The 22,801-nt window shown below is 27.2% G+C and overlaps 1 protein-coding gene across 1 annotated transcript; it reads left to right on the top strand.

The window, feature by feature from the left end:
* Nucleotides 1-14,814: 14,814 nt before the first annotated feature.
* LOC130944108 (ethylene-responsive transcription factor ERF114-like) lies at nucleotides 14,815-17,379 on the top strand. Its single transcript, XM_057872273.1, has 2 exons — nucleotides 14,815-15,255; nucleotides 16,569-17,379. The coding sequence occupies exons 1-2, from the start codon at nucleotides 15,129-15,131 to the stop codon at nucleotides 17,138-17,140; spliced, it is 699 nt and encodes a 232-aa protein (XP_057728256.1). The 5' UTR covers nucleotides 14,815-15,128; the 3' UTR covers nucleotides 17,141-17,379.
* Nucleotides 17,380-22,801: the final 5,422 nt, after the last annotated feature.

Here is a 22,801-nt window from a genome sequence, read left to right as displayed (position 1 = left end):
ACTTTATATTAGACTTTTTTTTTATAGGTAAACTATATTTTTCGAAATTAGAGGGAGATTTAACTAAATTAGCCACACAAAGCTAATATAAAGAGAAATAAATACTATCATAGCACAAGCTAAGACACTTTTAAGATGAACCTCGTTAAAAAAAAAATCTATTTGAGAAAACAAAAATATTTTGTAATAAAAAATAATAATAAAAAATAGTTCGAACTTATTTTATTTAAATAAAACAAGTTCTGATTTTTTTTTATCTCTCTAATATTACTATTGAAAAAATAAAAGGTCCATTTTATATGAATTAAGTAGACACAACATATATCGTCAAAAACAAACGAAACACCCAACGATATTAAACTATTTAACTTTAAAACCAGTGTTTTGACCACTTCATTCAACGTGTGATCATCGAGCTTTCAGAACATTTGTTAATTGTAGCAACACGAAATTATGTGACACTTGTTGAACTAGAATCTAGATAGTGCTCCACTTCATTAATTCTTGAACGCGTAAAAATGATTAGGAACATCATCAGCCATGACTCAAATGATTTAAAGCCTGGAGCAAACTCCACTCTTCACTTACCAATTCATGTAGTTTTTTCGGCCAACCAATATATTTCAAGACAAACATAATTCATTTCCCTCTTCTTTGGCAAAAGATTAGATTAGGTATTGGTTTTGATAATGATAAGGAATTTGTATTATTAGTGCACTTGATAGCTTTTATATTCAATTAGGGCAATGCTACGTAACCAGCAAAAATTATTATTTTTGGCGAGCAATAATTTATACCTATATTTACAGAAATTTTATATACAAGAAACATATAATTTGTAACTATATTTATTAAAGTTTATGAATTAATACAGTTTGTACCCACATTTTTTTAAATTATACACATGAATTAATAAAATTTATTTATTAAAGGTAATTTAATATTTGTATTGATCAAAAAATGACCAAAAATACTAAAAAAGTAAAAATGATTGGCCCCAAAAATTTCTCATTCAATTATTGTGATACAAAAAGTAGATAATAATAGAACTATATAACATCTAGAAGAATATAAAATGGTAGAGACTTCGACGTAAATATAGTTGTTTTTATGTAAAGTTGATAGTTAAAAATTATTAAAAAATATGATATATTTGACTAAATTATTATCTGATAATTTTTAATTTTCAATTTTAAATGAAGACAACTTCATATGAGTTAACATCGTATAAATTATAAAATATGATTGTTAGAGCGGTCTTGTTGCATAGCATGTTTTAATTTGTTTTGTTTTCGAGTCCCATAGGTGCTAATTAACTATTATGTTTATTTGCATTGGTTGTTCTTACCTTGAGTTTTTGAATCTAACGAGTCTGAGATGTAATTAGATGATAATCTTATATATTTACAATGTAATTATTAAGAATAATATTAAATTATTATTTAATTGTTAAAATTAAATTAAATTTAGTTTGTTAGTGTAAAATTCGGTAAACATTGGTGCATATATCATTCTTGTATTTGAGCACAAATCATAAATTAGCTCGTTAAAAACTCTTCTTTATCTCAATAACGTAAATCTTTTAAATAATTTTAAACAGAAGCCTGCTATATATACAAATTTTTTTGTCTTACAAATCTTACAAGTTGGCACAAGTTCAACAAAAACACACACATTACACTCTCACATTTAAGAGTACATAAACGCATGTTATTCAACCACTTCTTGTTTCCAAAGCACGCTACTCACCATGCATTATGAACGACTCTTCTTCTTCTTCCTCTATGAAAACGAGTTTCTTACCAAATTTGAAGATAATGGAACTTCAGAAATACACCCAAACGATTACAGGAATTCACCTAAACGGTTACAGGAATTCACCCAAAACGATTATAGAAATACACCAAAAAAATTACAGAAATACACCCAAAGGATTTAAGAAATACACCCAAAATTCGTTGAAGTACACCTTATGCATAATTCAGAACTCTTTCTCTTTATCCTCCTCATCTTCTGCTGCTTCTTCTTCTTCAAAAACAATTTCAGAACTTGATGTCAAAAAACAATGAAAATTGAGAATAACGAAGAGAGAAAAGTACGTAAATGAATAAGGAGAAAGAAAATGTAAGAAACGAAAGAAAAGAAGAAGAAGAAAAAGAGGAAGAAGAAAAAGAACGTGCATCAAGAAGAAGAAGAAGGTGCAGTAAAAACGTACAGTAACAATTCGAAATACGTTAATATAAATGACTTGTAAAGACTTGTATAAAAAAAATGCTTGTATTTGGAGAATTATTCTTTTAAATAATATTCTTATATCTTCACCTTCATTGAAAGGTTGGACCATTTGTTATGCTGTTATTAAAATCATGTATGAATCCTTTGCAATAAAAAATGATTTTACTTATTTTAGACAACACTTAAAACAATTTTCCTAAATTATTTAAAGGGATAACCATCATTTTGTTAAAACAATTATGTATTTGTATATTTATACATGTTATTTTACATATTTTTAATAAAGTAATTAATTATTAAAATAATCAAAACTGATATAATAAAATAATCAAATATTCTTACTTGATCATAATGTCCACCATTACCATTACCAATATAGCATGGTTTCTATTCACATACTTTTATTTGGTGATCATCGGTCTCTGTTCACATACTACATTCCTAATTCTCATTTCTTTTTTCTTAAGTTTTTATATTACTTTATTCTTTGATAATTTATTTTATAAATAAATTGAATAAAAACGCCAAAAAAGAATGAACCCCGATTTAGAAACACAAAAGCAGGATTGTCGACATAATAGTGTATCAAATTTTGCTAAACAATATAATTATATAATGTAAGAGCCTTTTGTGGACTCTTCCAACACAATAATAAAGTTTGGTATGTCTGGACTTTGAAGTTCGAACTCACGCTTTTAAGTTCGGCAAAAATAGTGAAAAATATTATTTAAGAATAAAGTATTAAATTGGTCCCCTACAACTTAATTCTGTCTTTATTTTTAAGGTTTAAAGTGTTCATTTGCATTCAAAAAAATTTCATTTAGCTTTATATAGTCCTATCGTGAGGTCAAAGTTAAATAATTAACAGAATGTCCTACATAGCAGTAGTACAAGAACAAAGTCGATAATATAGAGAACAAGTACAAGCTCTACAGGTATAAAATCAACCATAAATGTATCAATACATTTATTTATCATTTTTCTTACAATTTAAATGAAATATTTTCTATAGAACTAAGAAGAATGATAAATAAATGTATTGATGCATTTATGGTTGATTTTGTGCCTTTAGAGCTTGTACTTGTTCTCCAAATTATCGACCTTATTCTTGTACTGTTGTCATGTAGGACATTTTGTTAATTATTTAACTTTGACTTCACGGTAAGACTACATTGAAGCTAAATGAAATTTTTTTAGATTCAAATAAAACACTTTAGACCTTAAGGACCAAAACAGAATTACGTCCAAACATATAGAACTAATTTAATACTTTATCCTATTATTTAAATAATAAATAGTTTTGACAATTCAAGAAAAAAAAAGTATTGTTTTTAATATTAAATTTCTTTTTAACTTTTGGATGTCTAATATCCATTGAGAGTTTTAACATCATCATGTTTAAGTTTGGTGTGGAAACAGTTTGCTTTTGTCAACTTCTTGTTTATTAAAATAGTATTTCACTAACCATAATAAATAATAATATATTATGTGTTTACACATAATTTTGCACCTAAATATATTCTAATAAACTTAAAATTTATTGGTATAAGCAGGGAGTAGAATAACTTTTTTCTTTCCTTATTGTGATTCGATTTTAAAATTTTTTATTTGATGTTTTATATTTTAATTTAATTTCATCGTTAAATAAACAACAAATGTTGATATGGCAAAATCTAGGCCTTTTTTATTTAAATAAAATAAATTTTATTTACTATAATGGGCAAAAGTTTAGATTTTTATAATTGTGCACGTTGATTGTCCAATTAGCAAGAAAATGTACTGAATAGGCAAATAATATACAAATATAAACTTTTTCTCATAGTAGAAAATAATCTTTCTTTTTTTAAAATAAAAAAATCTAAAAATATTTGACAACTGTACACCACATTTGATATTATCAAGGCACCGGATTCGATGGTCTTAAAACGTTTGGACTATTAAATGGTTTCATAATAAAATATGTTTAATTTTTTAAGTTTTTTAATAACTGTTAAATAGTTCTTATTTAATTTTAATTACAAATTAGTCTTTTATATACTATTTAATTATAAAATCTATTTTTTATTTTATAAATTATTATTTTATCATTCATCTATCATATTTATTGATAATCAAAAACTAAAAAAAATAACAAATTAGATCTTCCATTAATTGTAATAAATATTTTGCAATCTTAATCGATCATAATTTTATCATTGATCAAGTTACATATGTATTGGGTTGGGAAAATCGTGTTCGTTAGAAATTGAATCGATTGACACAATCGATTGTATTTTGCAAGGCATGTAGGGTTTTCCTTATTAAATCGATTAGTCATGTTACCCAATCTATTGAAATCATCAAAGTAATATGGGTTTAATTAATTCAAACTATTGATTCTGTTATTCAATTGATTGAGTTACGCTATATCATTCTAATTATAAGAGTTATAACATAATAAACTTGCAAATCTCTAAACAATTAAGAAAAATTGAAGTTTTGTACTTCCACCAGAAACAGCACCAACAACAAAGAATTCAACAATTAAAGAACATAAATATAGGGATTAAAGTATTTAGATGATGCCAAAAATTATTACATGCTTCCATCCCTGCTAAAGGCAAATTAATGGCTTTATACTAGAAGTTCATATCTATTGAGGCACAGGTAACCATCCAATTGTACTCTAGCTTCTCAAGAGTTAAATGGCACAATGACACATAATAGTTGACAAAAGGAAGGAAGTAGTTGGAAATGGTTGAAAATGACCAGAAAACTGAACCATTCATCAATTTACTATTAGAAGTTAAAAATCCATTAAATCGTGAAACAAAAAGAATAAATCAAAGGCTAGCTAATAATATCTGATGATTATAGATGATTATGTGCCCATCACTAAGAGATTTGAAAACAGATTATCAAATGAACTCATTTAAGCTAATTTATCTTTCACCATTGCAATATGGCATTACAAGTGTTGCAGAGGACATAACATCAAGCATATTTACAAGTCAAAGGCTTAAATCATGCAAGATCCGATATAAAAATACGAAGCACAGACACAAGTATGAAGGATAAGGATATGATGCGAGTAAAACAACAACAACAACAACAACAAAGTTTTGTCCCACTAAGTGAGGTCGGCTACTTATGATGCGAGTAAAACAATGTATAAAAATTTTAGGACACCATTTAGCTGTAAGACATTATATTAGGTGAATTATGATTTCAATTTTGGCATAAATTGTGGCGAACATGCTAAAATATACGATCTTGATTGTTGTAAAATTACTATACCAATCGATTAAACTTTCATATACCATTCTAATAGCGTAAGTCAATCGATTGAATTAATTAAACTCATATTGCTTTAATGATTTTAATCCATTGGGTAATATGACCAATTGATTGAATAAGGAAAACTCCACATGCCTTACAAAATCAATCGATTGTGTATCAATTCCAATCGATTGAAGTTTGAAAAACCTGAATTTCAATCGATTGGTTTATGCATCCAATCGATTGAATTTCTAGCGACACGATTTTTCCAACCCAATAAGTATGTAACTCGATCAATGATAAAAGTATGATCGATTAAGATTGTAAAATATTTATTACGATTAATGGAAGATTTAATTTGTTATTATTTTAGTTTTTTATTATCAATAAACATGATAGATGAATGACAAAATAATAATTTATAAAATAAAAAAAATAGATTTTATAATTAAATAATATATAAAGGACTAATTTATAATTAAAATTAAATAAGAACTATTTAGCAGTTATTAAAAAACTTAAAAAATATATTTTATTATAGGACCATTTAATGGTCCAAATATTCTGAGACCATCGAATTCAGTGCCTACTGTCAACATATCAAAATTAAACTTGAAACCATATAACTTGCCAATAACAAGGCAACGCACATGCTAAAACAAAACCCAAATCCGTTACATTAATCTCGCAACACATTACCTATATGTTGTCTCATATAAAAATAACCATCTTTAACAAGAGGAATAGGAAAGTAGTCAACACCACGTAGTCGTCTCCCACAACCTTCAAATCAAAATCCGTTATAAGATAAGCAAGCAAATAGGTAAAAGGGGTCAGACAGAAAAAAGATTCTTAGTATTATTCTCACGATAAATAATATACTGACTTGAATATCAGTGTGTCTTTTGTAGATGTCTACATTGCCTCGTGTTTTGCTGACACTGAAGTATAACTCATCTCTGGATAAGAAAGGATCCACATCATCATATAAAAGCGTTATACCTATCTCATCTCTGGATAAGAAAGGATCCACGACATCATCTAAAAGCGTTATACCTTGGGTTGTTTCCTATGGCGCTAGGGCAGGTAAAATTCTTGCTAGTGGCTATAGATTATTTTTCTAAATCGATTGAAGTCTGTCACTAGCTAAGATAACATCCAAGAAGGTACAATCGTTCCTCTGTCGGTTAATTTGGCATACCAGGTGAGATTATAAGTGATAATGATCGTTAATATACTGACAGTCGAATTTCAACTTTTTTTACAGAAATACTATATTAAACATCATTTCAGCTCGGTCGAACATCCACAGACAAATGCAATAATGGCAAATGCAATAGGCAAAATGTTTGCATTGTCATCTTGAGCAAAGGCCATCAACAACGTCCAACCGTATTTACCATATAAGTGGGTGCCATCAATGAAAATAAGTAGCTTGCGATGCTTGAATGCCTCAACACACGGTGGAAACGTCCAAAAAACCCGATGATACATGACAGTGTCGGCTGAACCAGGCCAAGGCTGTCTCACAAGTTGCACCCAAGTACCTGGAGACACATCAACAGTTAGCACATATAGATGGTGACTTCTTTTATAGCGAATAACCACAATGAAATGAATTTTACTGGACAAGTACATCTGCATAGCGAATAACCAACAAGGAATTGTAGGACTCCTCCCAATCGCCATATATTCTAGCAATGACTCTCTGTTTTGCAAGTCAAACATTTCTGTAGGACGCTTTGTAACCGCAGTGATTTTCCACACCTCCTTGCAGAACCCTGATGCTGATTGTTGGATCCGCTTTGACCATTGTGAAAATATGTTGAGCAATCACATTCGAATCCAACCTACGATGGTCTTGCCCCATCGATATTTGCATGCAAGTATGAGGACCAGTGTATCTCCTAACCTCCCATTTTTCTTGCTTTTGACGATATGATACGAGAATATTCTAAGAACAATCGGGCTCGAACTGGATACACTGTACATTATACTTCAACTGGTCACTCTCCACTATTTTATACTCCGCTCCCCTCTTGATGTTGTACCTCTTAACTGCCAACATGACTTCTTCCTTGTTCTGAAATTGTTGTCCAACCTCAAACTCATTACTTGGATCCTCTTTGGGGCCTCCCTGGGTAAACGACCAATCCGAAGTCATTGCATCAAGATTCAACCTGGAGAAGTGATCCGGCCGGTCATATGGTCGAGAAATGGCAGGCTGTGTCAGAGTGGTTTGTGTGTCACCATAGTAGTTCATCTCTTCTTCCTCGCTACCATCATCAAGAATTTCTGTTGATTCATCATCAGCATCGTCTCTGTCATTGGGGTTAACCTTATACTGATCCATCATCAGATCCCTGATAGCAGAACCTTCATGACTTTCAACATCATCATCCATCATGTCAGCATTACAAACTTCAACATTAGACCCCTCTTGACTACCTTCAGGTGGCATATTTAGATCGACCATCGTTCTTCTAATATTTCGTCCAACAGATCCACTCAACAAACTATCATCGACGGTATCTGCAGATGATTCTCGGCCACCGAACTCAACGATGAACACGAATAATTCCAACAGATGAACATTTGTCTATCAGTTGTGCCACGACCTTATAAGACTACGTCCTCGTCGTCACGTAATCGATACCTAATTCAAAACAACAGAAATTTTTCTCATAACCGTAGTCTAATAAATATACTATAAACAGAGCCAAGACAACTGTAATATACCTTTTATAAAACAATATGTCATCTACTTCGTTCGTATATCTGTAGTAAATTTTTTCACCTTTTTTGTCTGTTGCTGCCCGACAGAATACAATATCAGATTCTTCAATGCTGTTGGACTGCTGACTTCTGATGTCATATAGGTAATTATCGGTTGCTCAGATCTAAAAATGATAGAACTTTCTTCATCATATACTATTTTACCATCATAATGAATGGATAACAATGGATATGTATTGTAGAATCCTTGATCTAAATTTTGTTTATCCTTATAATTGCATGGTTAAGTAATTTCAAGATTTTGTAGTTTCAAGTGTACTGTTTTTTATTTAGATTTAATTAGTTCTTTTATTGCGGTGAAAAATGAATAACGGCATCTATTTCAACTTTTGTGAGCTTCTTGAACATGCATGGCAACATCATTAATTTTTCCTAATTACTTCTTTTGTCTATCTTTTTCCTTCCTTCAAAAAAAAGTCTCTCATGCTTGGTGTTGTCCCTATTCAAAATAATTAACACATTATTTTTCATTTGTAGAATGATTACTTATTTACTTACATGAAAATAGCTAAAATAGTATTCACATAAAAAATAATAGTTAAAAATTATTGCATAACTTGGTATATATAACTAAACTGTTTAACATCACAAGTTGGTATATATAATTTGGTATATATAATAGTTAACAATAATACTTTTTTCAGTCTTTATGATGCTAAGGCAAGGAGAAGAAGCATAAAAAACACAAAGACAAGAATAGGCATAAGGACAAGGATAAGGAGCATAAGAAGCACAAACATCGTCACAAAGATAAAGACCGAAGCAAAGACAAGGAGAAGGACAAGGACATATGGTAGATTTTAACAATTTTTGATACACTACTATAAAATGGTCATAGACTTGAAACAGAAGTCTCTGAGAACATAATTTTCAGAATTTTCTAAGTTAAGTGTCTAGTTTGCAGTAACCTCTTTAATTCTTAAATATAAAAGTACATGTACTAAATTGGAGACAACAATGTTAAGCTTCAGCATCAAATTGCTTCCTAATAATTGCTAAATCTATAATCTTTGCAGACTCGTGAAAGGTTTTATCACTGAGAAAAGGCACAAAAAGTGAAGTAGCTAATGCCCTAGAAGAGGTAAGCTTTTGTATGTCTTATTTGTTTGGGACAGCTTATGTTCACACTCGACACTCGAATATCCCATTCTTCGAACTCCTAAATGGTTGGGAAATGTTTCAGGAGCTTCATAATGCAAAATCTACATTTGAGCAAGTTCGGTTTAATCTGGTTAGTAAACTCATTTGATTAAAACATAAATAAGTTATCATGGTATGATTTTTTTTCACAAAGTTAAAATATCTCTCCAGGTTACTACCTTGTCAAATGTTGAAGCCAAGAAGAGGTTTGAATTTTTGGAAGCAGTTAGTGGGACAATGGATGCGCATCTTCATTACTTCAAACAGGTAGGCATTATGTTCGTATATGTATCTTATGCACCATATTCTTTATCACCGTGCTTGTCCTAAGTAAATTTTACTTGTAGGGGTATGAATTGTTGCACCAGATGGAGCCATATATTAACCAGGTTTGAAATCAACTTTGTCTTGACTTAATAAAGTGAAGCATGAAAAGTTATTTACTCCAAACTAGTTCCTTTGTAGGTCTTGACTTATGCTCAACAGTCAAGAGAAAGGTCCAATTATGAGCAGGCAGCTCTCAATGAAAGAATGCCAGAATACAAATGGCAGATTGACCGAGAGAGTAGATGGATGGCAGGCAGGCCTATATTTCTTAGTTTCAATAGGATTCCTTACGAGCGTTGTTTCTATCTACTATTATCTAAAAATAATCAAGTTATTAATGACTAGACGAAACCAAGAAATAACTCCTCACGTGCGAAATTATATAGGGTCCCCTTTAACATAAAACAATTCCATCGAATTGAGTATGATTGTATGTGTGATAGCATCTACTATACCAGGAATATCAGGCTTCAAACGGTTCTAATGGATCTCCTAATGGAGATGGTACACAAGCCATTGGTAGAAGTTCACATACGATGACACAGGCAGTTATGCAATTTACTGCAAAGGAAAAGGTTGGAGAAGAGGCCTGTAAATTTGATGATAAAAAAGATTATGTTATGTTAGATACTTTATTTGTATAGGGGTTATTTTTTTATTTTTAATACTAAAAAATAATATATTATGTTTAATACATTGTTTATGAGTTATATAATATTTTGTTTGTGAGTATTGATTTTTTGTTATTGAGAAAGTTTAATAAAAAAAATTATTTATTTAATGCGATAAAAATAACGGTTAAAATTTGTGTTTGTAAATGATAAAAAATGTGACTTTTATCCGATAAAAAGAGCGGGTTGTAATTGCCATTTTAAACATGAAATGCCATTTTAACCAACTAAAACGCTACTCTGTCAGGGTAAAAACAGCGGTTCGTAAACGCCATTTTAACCAACCAAAATGCCATTTCCATCCTGGAAATAGCGGCGGTTTGAATCGCCATTTTAACCCTGGAAATAACGGCAGTTTAAACCGCCGTTTTAACCAACCAAAAAAATACCGTTTTATTTGAAAATAATGGCGGTTTGAACTGCCATTTTAACCTATCCAAAAACTGTCGTTTTAACCTTGGAAATTGTGACGATTTTCTAAAAACCGCCGTAATAACCAGAATGGCGCTCAAATTACGTCATTTTCTAAAACCGCTATTTCTGGTAATAGTGGCGGTTCAAACCGCCATAAATATCCAAAAAAACCGTCATTTTAACCATATTTTTTTGTAGTGGATTCATTGATATTATAGAGAAAAAATATCAAGAATAAGAATGAAGGTAGAGAATGAAATGGTGGTTTTAAACTCCGTTCTCCAACAAGCATGTTTTTATTTTGGAAACTCAACCTAGAGTTCGTCGGGAGTGCGACAAACTTTATATAAATTATAGAGTTCGTCGGGGGTGCGACTAACTCCATGATTTATATAGAGTTTGTCGGAGATGCAATGAACTTATCCTTAATACCCAAAAAAATCGCTTTCTAAAAATTAAAATTTAAAAATCTTGTTTGGAGATTTTTTTTATTTCGTTTAAGAAAAAAAATCCCACATACAATAGTAAAAGTTCAAGCACTTATATATTATTTGTTATGGGAATTTTCCTTAAAGAATAAATCACGTGTACGTGTGAGAGGTATTAGTAAAATAGAATAATAATATATTAATATGATGCTTTATTTTTTATCTACTTACTTAAGATCAGACTTATCATTTCATTACCCGTATAATAAATTAGAATAATGTATGTGTATTTAGTTTATGCTATATATAGTAATAAGATAAATGAATAATTTTCAAATGAGTGAAATGAATTATAAAAATATTTTTCACGAATATGTATTCTGTGTTTAAATAGTATGAGAAATAATATACAAGGAAAAGTGCAATAATTATTAGTTTGGAAAATACAAAAGAAACAAGAATGCACAGTGAAACCAAAAAAGAGGGAAGAAAAAAAATATAGCCCCTAAATAATTAAATATAGGTTAACTACTAGTCAATAACAATGACTAGTTTTTATAAGGTGGCAATTTTTAATTCCTAAACTCTAATGGAGAAAGAGTTATGTTACATATACAAGTTTTTTTAGTTTATAAGTCTTATAAGTTGGATCAAATCTAACAAAAATTACATTCACTTACTGGAGCGTGATAACACGCGCGTCACTCAACCGTTTTCAAAGTGCGCTCTCACTTATCATTATGGAAGACACTTTTTCTTTTTTATGTTCATCCTTCTCCTCCTTTTCCTTTTTCTTCTTCTCTTTTTTTTTTGTATTTCTCCTCCTTTTTCTTTACGTATTTCATCTTCATAGTTATTTTTTTTATTACTGTTGTTGTTGCTGCATTTTTTTCTCTTCCTCTTTCTATTGATTTTACAACATTATGTATTTTTTTTCTTTGTTTGATTTTTTCTTTCAAGAAGAATTATAAGAAAACGAAATAAGAAGATGAGAAAGAAGAAGTAGTAGAAGATGAAGAGAAGGAGGAGGAAGAGTTTTGAATTATGCAGAACTTATCAGAATAAAAATACACCCAAAAATTCTTAAAATAAACCCAGATATCTTCGTGTTACACCCAAATTTGCTACAAAAATAGAAAAATATTTTCTCTAATACTGCGCTTTTTTTTCTTCTTTTTTTCTTATTTCTTTCTTTCTTTTAGTTAAATGAATGCAAGTTCATCATCTTCTAAGTAATTCTGCAGTATTATGTATTTCTTCTTTTTCTTTTTTGATTTTTTTTTTGTTTTTATTCTTATTAAAAGAGTAAAACAAGAAAAAACTTGAGAAGGTAAAATAAAAAGAAAAAGATGAATAAGAAAAAAGAAGAAGAAGATGGTGATGATGATAAAAAAAAAAAGAAGAAACAGTAGAAGATGAGAAGGAGGAAGAAGAAGAGTTTTGGATTATGCAGAACTTATCAGAATAAAAATATACCAAAATTTTTTTAAAATATATCCAAATATCTTCATATTACACCCAAATATCTTCGTGTTACATCCAAATTTGCTGCAGAAAAAAGTTTTCTCTAATGCTATATTTTTTTTTCTAAATTGAACCACACTTTAGCCACTTGATTAGATTCAAAACAATAATCAATTTCGTTTGGGTTCAATTGACAATCTGAACCTGAATTATTTATTATCTTTAACAACGAGATAACTGATGAGGAATGAGAAAAAGAAAAAAGAAGAAGAAATTTTAATGAAAAAAGAATGAGAAAGAGGAGGAGGAGGGAGAGATGGTGTTGATGACGATGATAATGAGAAAGAAAAATTACGAAGAAGAAGAAGAAGAGGCACGGAGAAGAAGAAGAAAAAGAGGCACAAAGAAAGAAGAAGAAGAGGCATGAAAAAAAATGTGAATACACATGAATATAAATAATTTATATGACTTGTATGAAAAAATACTTGTACGTGGAAAATGACTAATTGAGAAATATGTTTAGGTTTAAATTCGGCCAATATCTTGAATGAAATAAGTAAAAACAGATTAAGACCTAAAATTTTGTATTTTGTACTTATAAGCATATTAATTACAAAATTTTAAAACCAGTTATATATTGTTTTGTTAATGCTTAGCCAATACTATATTTTTATACAATTATATTATATTTATCAAATTTTTTCTTATAAAGATATTCGAGTAATACGTAATAAATTAGTTATTCATACATGGACTTCGGTATTCTTCTTCTACTTCGATGAACTTGTTTGTTTTTTGCTTCCGCTCCCTTATATATATATAGTAGAAACTCTTAGCCCATAAAAAAAAAATCGTAACATAAAGGGCTTATAAACTAACAAATAAATAATATAAAAAAATTAATTATTTTGTTAGTTTTTATAATTTTATTAAATTTATAATTAAATTTTTATAATTTTATTTTTTTGTAACTGAATTTTTACATTATTTTAATTTTTATAATTAAATTTTTGTTAATATAAAATATTAAAATTAACAAAATATTTTTTTATAAATTAAAAATATTTATAATTAAAAATCTAGTTAAATTTTTTACCAAACACTTTTAAAAAAAATAATCTGTTAATTTAATATTTTTAATACAAAAAAAATAATTATAAAATTAAAAATAATATAAAAATTTAATTAAAAAATAATCATAACTTTGGTAAAATCATAAAAACTAACAGAATAATTAAATCTTAAAAATAAAAAGAAAACTCTCATCATATATCCATTGCTGCTTTTTTTTTCTTTTTCTCTAACTTGCGTTCTTCTTTTTTTTCTTCTCGTAATTTGATAAAAATTATAAAAAAAGAAAATGTTAGATAAATAATAACTATTTTAAATAATATAAATAATTTTTAATTAAATAAAAATATACTACACTTTAATTTAATGTTATTAATTGAATTTATTTTTTTAATTCTATTAATTTACATTATTCACAAATTGTTCAAAAAAATTATTAGTTACCTATACTTTTTCAAAAAAAAGTTGCAAATAGATTGATAAAGTGAGTGTGACTGTGTGAGAGATTATACATGCACACTGCAATAACTATCCCGTGTGATAAATTCTCTTTTTCTTTCTCCCTTTCCTTCTACTTAAAAATTATTTATTATCATATATTATTATTAATTAGATTGAATTAGTTGTACATGCACATTCCATTTTTAAATATTTTTTTAATATCTCGAAATAAAATTATCTATGAAAAGAACTCTGAAAATGTATGCAAATATTGGTCAACTAATAACAATACTTGAGACTTTTGAAGTAATGCTATAGTTCAAAACTAAGACAATAAAATTGTTAATTAATTACTTAATGACCTCACATACAAAATGGTTGAATTAAATTTCTCGCACACAAAAAGTAAAAATATATATTAAATAAAAAAAAAGAAAAAGTAGAAAACTTTTGATTTCTTGAAATGTTCTGTTTCTATTATCTCTGTTCTCATTTGTCTATGAGTTCACACTATATCCAATGCATATATAAATATTAAATATCAATGAACCAAAAACCCTACTTTCTCCCACAACCTCACTTCAATCTGATCCTAACTTTTATCTCTATCTCTCTATCTAGTTATGTTTCTTAACACCCCATGATTTTAATATATAATAGTTATTAATATTAAACAAATCAAGCAATCATCATCATCTATAATTTCATGTAAAATCTTCATTCAATCTTGTACATATAATTATAGATAGATAATAAATTGATTATTAAGGTGGATCCATCAAGGCATGGAAAGAGGTCAGTTTCATTGGAAGAAGCACAAAAGGAGGAAGAAGAACATCATGAACACTTGTTCCCAATCTATTCTGAAAGATCTCAACAAGACATGTCGGCTATGGTTTCTGTCCTCACACAAGTCATGGGAGGAGGCATCCCAAATGACCCTTTAACCCCTTCTCATCAATCTACTAATCACAATAATCAACAATCTCAACCACCATCACAAGATCAAGGTATGTAATCTGCTAATTATTATTCAGTTTATACTTAATTAATTATTAGGAAGGTTGATGTTTACAACTCTCGGATTTAATTAATTTCTTTGATTATTTTGATATATCTATATTTTGTTCATTCCTTTTGGTGCGTGGCAATTATTCTTTTGTTTCCTTGGTCAAAGAGTTCACAAATGCTACACCTAACCATTGATATTTTATGTTCTTATTAATAAATTCAAGCCTTCTATAGTAAGATAGTGTAATCTTAAATCTTAAGTTTTTTTTTTTTTACTTAAATAAGTTAAAAAAAAATAAGGAAAAAAATAAAGGTTAAGAATTGTTTGAATAGAAGAGCAATTTCACTTAAAAACTAAAATTATTCTCAAATTTCTCCTAAATAGAGAGAAATTTCACTTGATGAAGTTGTAAAACCTTATTGTTATCTTTGTCATGGTGTTTAATTAGTACTGTGTTTATATCTCTCATAATCAAACAAAATTCAACACGCCAATTCCAATAAATCAATAAAGCCAAAATCATCTTAATAATTAGGGTTACTAATCATCTAAAAATCTTAAGGGTTTTAATATTGCTCTTAGATTATTCATTCTCTTCCCTAACAAGCTAATAAGTGGTGTGGTGTTTTAATAGATTAATATTCATCACCTCCATAAGATTCTTGCAATTTTCCCTTACAATGAAAAAATAAAATAAAAAGAGGAACTCTTAATGATATTAAGTATTTATGGACTACAGAAAAATTAATTTCTCAGATATGCATGTCAATCTATCACTTGCATCACATTTATACATATTCATAATAATTTACATGCATGATCTAAAAAGTAAGGATGAGTGTATGAATGTGCATAAATCAAATGTGTTGAATTTATGTTTATATAAGAACAACTCTAAAGAAATTCATTAAAACTTTAAATATATAGATCTAATTAACACCTCACATATAAACATGCATCAAATTATGCTTTCAAGACAATAAGATGGATTTACTTCAATAATATTAGAGGCATGCTACCATGAAATTTTTAAGAGTTTTTTTTTTTTTTTTGGGTAACTAAGTGTATAAGTAGTGCATGTGTATATTTTACCATTAACTTATATGATCCCGTTACATATCTTTATACATTTCATTAAAAATTTCTCAATCTCACTGCATTAAAATTAAAAAGTTCCAATGTTTTTACATTAACCAATGTTGTTGTGAGTGTATGGATAACATTATTATATGTTAATTATTTTGGATATATTCATTCCATGCTACATGCATGCACATCTATGTATGTTGATTTAAGCATTGAAACATGAAGGGAACATAAGAAGAAGACATTATAGAGGGGTGAGACAAAGGCCATGGGGAAAATGGGCCGCGGAGATTCGAGATCCACAAAAGGCGGCTAGGGTATGGCTTGGAACTTTTGAAACTGCTGAGGCGGCTGCGCTCGCATACGACGAGGCAGCCCTTAGATTCAAAGGAAGCAAAGCCAAACTCAATTTTCCTGAAAGAGTTCAAGGAACTGTCGAATTTGGTAATTACCTCACGAATTTTCAACAAAATAATAGTCAACATCAGATTCAACATCAGAATACAGCAACTCAACAAAGTGTTCAATATCCGTCACAAGGGATAATGACAAGCAGTGGCGGATTCGGTTATGATCAACAGAACATGTATTTTGTTCCGTCTCATCATCAACACTATTCATCGTCATCTTCTTCGTCTTCCGAACCACCACATCAACATTATAACCAACAACAAGAACTTATGAGATCATATTCATTGCAATATGGTGGTTCTTCTTCTTCTAGTGATCATCATTATCATCATCAGCAATATCCTACTAAGAATTGGAATGATGATGACATGGATGGTAGACAATAATAATTTCAAGAGAATTATATATACAAGATACAATCATATGCATGCATGCATTTCAAATGTTGATTTCTTTATTTTAATTTTTTTTCCATCTTGGTCGATGGATTCTTTCCTTTTCTTTTTTGTTTTTTGGCATTTTCAAGATTTTACACTTTTGTTTCATGCATTTTTCTTCTTTTGAGTTCAGCATGTGTTGTATTGATGACTAATTACTTATTAATGAAGTGGTTTATTTTGAATAATGAAGCAAATTATCTAAAATATTTGACCGATAAAAAGTGACATATAAATAATTATATTTCTAATATAAAAATTAAGTTGTATAAACAAGATTATTATTATATAAAAAAAATCTTTACATTATAATTTTCTTATCATTTTGTTATTATATATGTTAGTTTTTACTATTAATTAAATATAATTAAATATAAGACCTACAAAAATATTTAATTAATAATAAAATCAATATATAATATGATATTATATGAAATTTTCAGACGAAACCATTCATATCATCTTGTGTCCTATCTCTAAATAAGTGGTTTAGATAGGGAGAGGAAAACTATACCATGCAATATAATATATGCATGCATGCTTTAGAAGTTGAAGAGAGAATATATATAAGGATAATGGAAAAAAAGAGCGAATAATTATAATTTTATGTAATCGCCATGAAAGAAAGGAGTTGAAGATGGAGAAGAGACTAAGACTTGTTTTGTCTGTTTGAGGTTTAATTATTATATTACACGTGTGTTTGAAACCATTAAATAAAAAATAAATAAAAAAATATGAATGTGATGATGTGTAACAAGAACAAGTAGTAAATAGGTTTGAACACGCAAATAATTAAGTATATATTCTAAAGCTGCGAGTTCTGGAACGATGGCTAAAAACGCGTCCCAATTTCAGTGTTCATATTTATTTTGATGAAAATTTTGGTATAGTTAATTTATTGTGAAGTTGATAATTTAGTTAAATTTGTTAAATTATTTGATAATTTTTAATTATAACTTTATAAGAAATTAATTGTAATTGAGTTTTCATCATTTATTTATAATAACTTTGTTACTACGTAACACATACACTACCACCTTATCAGAATAATCCACACATACACATACACGAATATTGCTGGTTATATATATAATTAATTTGTTAGTTTTTATAATTTTGTTAAATTTATAATTAAATTTTTATATTTTATTTTAATTGAATTTTTATATTATTTTTAATTTTTATAATTAGATTATTGTTAGTGTAATATTTATTTTCAAATTAAATATATTCACATTTAAAATTTTAATTATTAGATCTTAGACTACATATTTTTTGGGATTAATAGTGTAAAATCCTAATTAAAAAATATAAAGACCTGATTATAAATTTAGTAAAATTATTAGAATCAATAAAGTAATTAAACCATATATATACTATTAAATGAAACAGTTAAAATTATATCGAGACTGATTATTATTTATTTAAAGTTATATTTTCATGATATCATACATTTAAAAAAAAATACATAATGAATAATAAAAGTAAAATTGAAAAAAAAAAAGGTGAGAACGAAGTACTTACAAATTAAAAGCAAATTAGTCACCCAAAAAAAAAATTAAAAGCAAATTTCATTATAATAAATATATGATTCAGTGGTTAAAGAGTGTGCACAAAATTTGAAACTTAAAGGATTGAAAAACTGGTAGTTACAAAATCCTATTTATATTATCTGACTAACTAGAAAACTAATTATTTATTAGCCAACTTTTTCGAAATTTAATTTTTGATTCATAATAACCTCCAAATGAACATTCAAAACCACACACTAGACAAATATTCAAAACTAAAAACATTCAAATATGAAATAAAAATCTATCTGTTTCATTTATTTTGGGTAATGCATGTTAGAAATTAAAATCCTAAAATTTAACATACATCCAAATAAAAATTCTCAAAATATTCAAACTCTCCTACTAAAAAGAATATTAAAAAATAATTGCAGAACATTCTAAATAGATTGAACTCGGTAGGTTTGGGTCAAATTTGAGTCGATTTTATTTGAATTCAAAAGAAAAAAATAATTGGTAAAAAAAAAATATGTTTTGATAATTTGATTTTTATTGTTATATGTATTCATTCATTTTAATTATTATGATATTTAATGCATTATATTATTATGACCATACATATTTTTAGATGGTATGTTTGGTTATTCAAATTTTTTTAAATTTTATAATATTTTGTATTTAATATTTTAATTTTAAATTTTGTCTTTATCCAATTTTTACTCAATTTAGATTCGATTTTATTGTGACTCAAAAATAATATCATTTATTAGATCTAGAATTGGATAAAAATCTTATAAATAGTTTATGTGACTCTGAAGTATAGATCGATGGTAGCTGAAAAGGCATTGATGATATCTTTTTCTAATATGTTCCACCGCAAATTTTTTTTCATTCGGATAATGTGGAACAATGGTGGAGTTTAGTTAAGATAAGGGGTGGCCATGATGACCCCCCAAAACTTTTATTAAAAAAATTAGTAATACTTCTTCAAAAAAATAAAAAATAGTTTAGTTGGTTCAAATACTTTACTATAACTTAAAATAGTAAAGTTTAATCTTCATCTCTTATTTTTATTGTACAATTGTTTTTAGTTTTAAACATTCAAAACATATTGGATTTGAACTGAACTAGTGTATTCGCATTTCGCAGTTCTCTATTCAATAAGCAATACTCATTCTACCTTTGAGTTAAAATATAAAAAATTAGGTATTTTTTATTTATATAATTTAATATTATTTTATATTTTACTGTTTATTTAATTTAATTTTTTATATAATAAAAAATATTAGAATATTCAATAAATATTGATATTATTGTATTTGTATAAATTAAAAAAAAAATTCAATAAATATTATAAATTTTAATATTTGTCTTTCTAACTTCTTTTTTACATATTTTACAGGATATATATTTAAATTTTTATATAAAATAATCATAAAAAATCAAAGAATTAATGCATTTTTTAAGAAGAAGGCTAATATTCAAGAAGGAGAACATATAATTTTTACAATATTAACACATGTAGATAGTTCTTCTATTTTAATGAATCACGAAAAAAGTGAGATACAACTTTCAAAAGTTCAAAGAGTTGCATCTGATGAGTTTGACCTTAATTCTTTGGAACGAGATCCTGAAAAACGGTTTTAAATTTGGCAATATCACCCAAATCATAGAGATGAAGTTAGACAAACTTATCTTAAATGGGGTTCATATCAAAAACATATTGACAATTATCTTTTATCTGACCCCCAAAATTTTGTTTCAAATTCCACTGGTGTGAAAAACCTACAAAAAAGACTTTGATGTCCGTAATCAAGAATTAACTATCTTAATGATTTTCTGAGTTATGTTTTGTGTGTGTTTAGATGATGATCCTTAAATTGTCTGTGTAACGCTATTTAAGTTTAAAAGATGTGCGTGCCTGTTACTTAGTCTGAAATTCTTAGTATCTTGTCTTAGCTATGTACCAGATTTTTTTTCTAGTGCAGCACTATTTGATATCTCCATATTTCAAATAAAATCGACCCAAAAATCTAATTATTAAAATGTAAATAAATAACTACATTATTATATATATAGTTAAACAAATTTAAAAATATAATAATAATGAACTTTAGATATTAGAAAACGAAATTAATTTTGAAAAGTTTTAATTAATTAAATAATATACACTAACTCAAGGTTCCGTACCTAGTTAAAGAACTCAAAAAGGTATATGAACATGCATGATACATATATACACTTCACCTTCGTTATTCTTTTTGTCATAATATTATGATATGCATGTGTGACACATGCACACAATGTTGAAATGATAACCAAACATAGAAAATGGAGACAAATTAAAGTAAGCTGCCACCGCCAAAAGGGGTATTAATTATGATTATGATGCCACGTGTGTTATGTTGGTGTTCCTAACTCCTAACCAAACCGCCTTTTCTTTTTCGTATATATATCTGTCGCAATGCAAATCTAAAATTTATTTAAAATTTTATTATATTATATACATAAAACGAATTAATGAATTAATAGCTAGATCATTTCCGCTTAATTACCAAACCGCGCCCAATTAACTTTACAAGTCACAAGTGACAACGATAATCATTCACTAAGTGTGAAATTCAAGGAATGGATTCTTCTCATTGATATTGTCAAGTAAGATATTTATCATACAATATTTTTTTATATTTTATTTTATTTTATTTTACTTAAAGAATGTATGTTTCATTTGGTAAAAATTCATGTAGAATCAACTTCAAGTAAAATTGATAGATAAAAATTTAAATAAAAATTTAGTCAAATCAAATTTAAATTAAATAATTTCTTTTTTAAAAATATTAATAGATTAGAGACTAATCTGTCGTAAATCTAAACTTTATTTAAGAGTTTATCACTGGCCAATGAATTATTATAAACATAAAGTGGAATTTAAACTCCCGACACTTATTTAAGCAAACGAGTGAGCTGACCATTTGATCAATCCAAATTAATTTTTAAATTTATAGTTAATTTTTAATAAAGAGCAACAACTTTAATTATATAAGGATATTTTTTTAAATTACTGATAAAAAGTTACTTCAATTTTTTTTAAAAGATTTGCTAAAAAATATATTTTAATTTTCTAAAATCAAATTCACATTTTAAATTTCTAACACAATTAAACAATCTTAATTCTAAAAAATAAAAGAATATTTAACCTTTTTCAAAAAATCGAATTCAAAGTTTAATTTTAATACATTTAAACAACTTTATCCTAAGGTCACCAAAAAAAAAAAACAACTTTACTCTAAAAAATTAATTTATTATTTTCAAAATATCAAATTTAAACATAATTCAAACACTTCCTTATATTAGTAAATTATTTCATTCAAATCCTAATTTAATTAGTAAACTTTTTCAACTTTTTCCATAAAACCATAAAAAATCTTAAACGTTACGAGACTATTATTTAAGTTGAAACATGTTAGATAGATGATGTAGATGGTCAAAATTAACCTAATAATTTTCATATAAAAACATTTTGTGATGTAACATAGGGGTCGTTAAATTCGGCATGGAATGACCAAAAGTCCAGCCTGAGAAAGTGTTTGGATGACCTTAACAGGTATTGTTTAATAAGTAGACGACATTTGAAAGAAAAAAAATCATTTTTTTTAATAAAAGTAATTTGTATGTGATTCATATTAAAACAAAGAATAATACTATGTATCCAAGTTTTTTTACAAATTAAATCTAATTAGATTAAATAATAAAATTTAAAATAATATTAATTATATACAACTGATTTTTGTTATATTAAATCAATTTATTTAGATTTTGTTAATAAAAATACTTAAATGTGTAGTATTATTTAAAAAAAAAATTAGACTGTATTTATTTACAAATATAAAACACAAGACAGAGACATAAAAATATAATTATATTTAACAAATGAGATAAGAATAAAAATATTGTGTCTAAAAATATTCAATTAATATATTTGATGTCTTTTTTGACAAAAAAATACAAAAATACTAATAAAAGATATAATTTATTTTTTATTATTTTTATTAATTTTTTATAATTAAACTTTTTATTATTATAATTTTTAAAAAAAATT

This window comes from Arachis stenosperma, chromosome 8, assembly GCF_014773155.1.
Source record: "Arachis stenosperma cultivar V10309 chromosome 8, arast.V10309.gnm1.PFL2, whole genome shotgun sequence".
Taxonomy (NCBI): domain Eukaryota; kingdom Viridiplantae; phylum Streptophyta; class Magnoliopsida; order Fabales; family Fabaceae; genus Arachis; species Arachis stenosperma.
Note: the sequence above shows the minus strand (reverse complement) of the source record. Positions and strands in the feature narration are given on the sequence as shown.

Excerpts from the sequence above, each read along its gene's own strand:
- LOC130944108 (XM_057872273.1), top strand. The coding sequence starts at position 15,129 with ATGTCGGCTATGGTTTCTGTCCTCACACAAGTCATGGGAGGAGGCATC. Across the intron at positions 15,256-16,568 it reads ACCACCATCACAAGATCAAG|GGAACATAAGAAGAAGACAT; the intron begins GTATGTAATCTG and ends TGAAACATGAAG.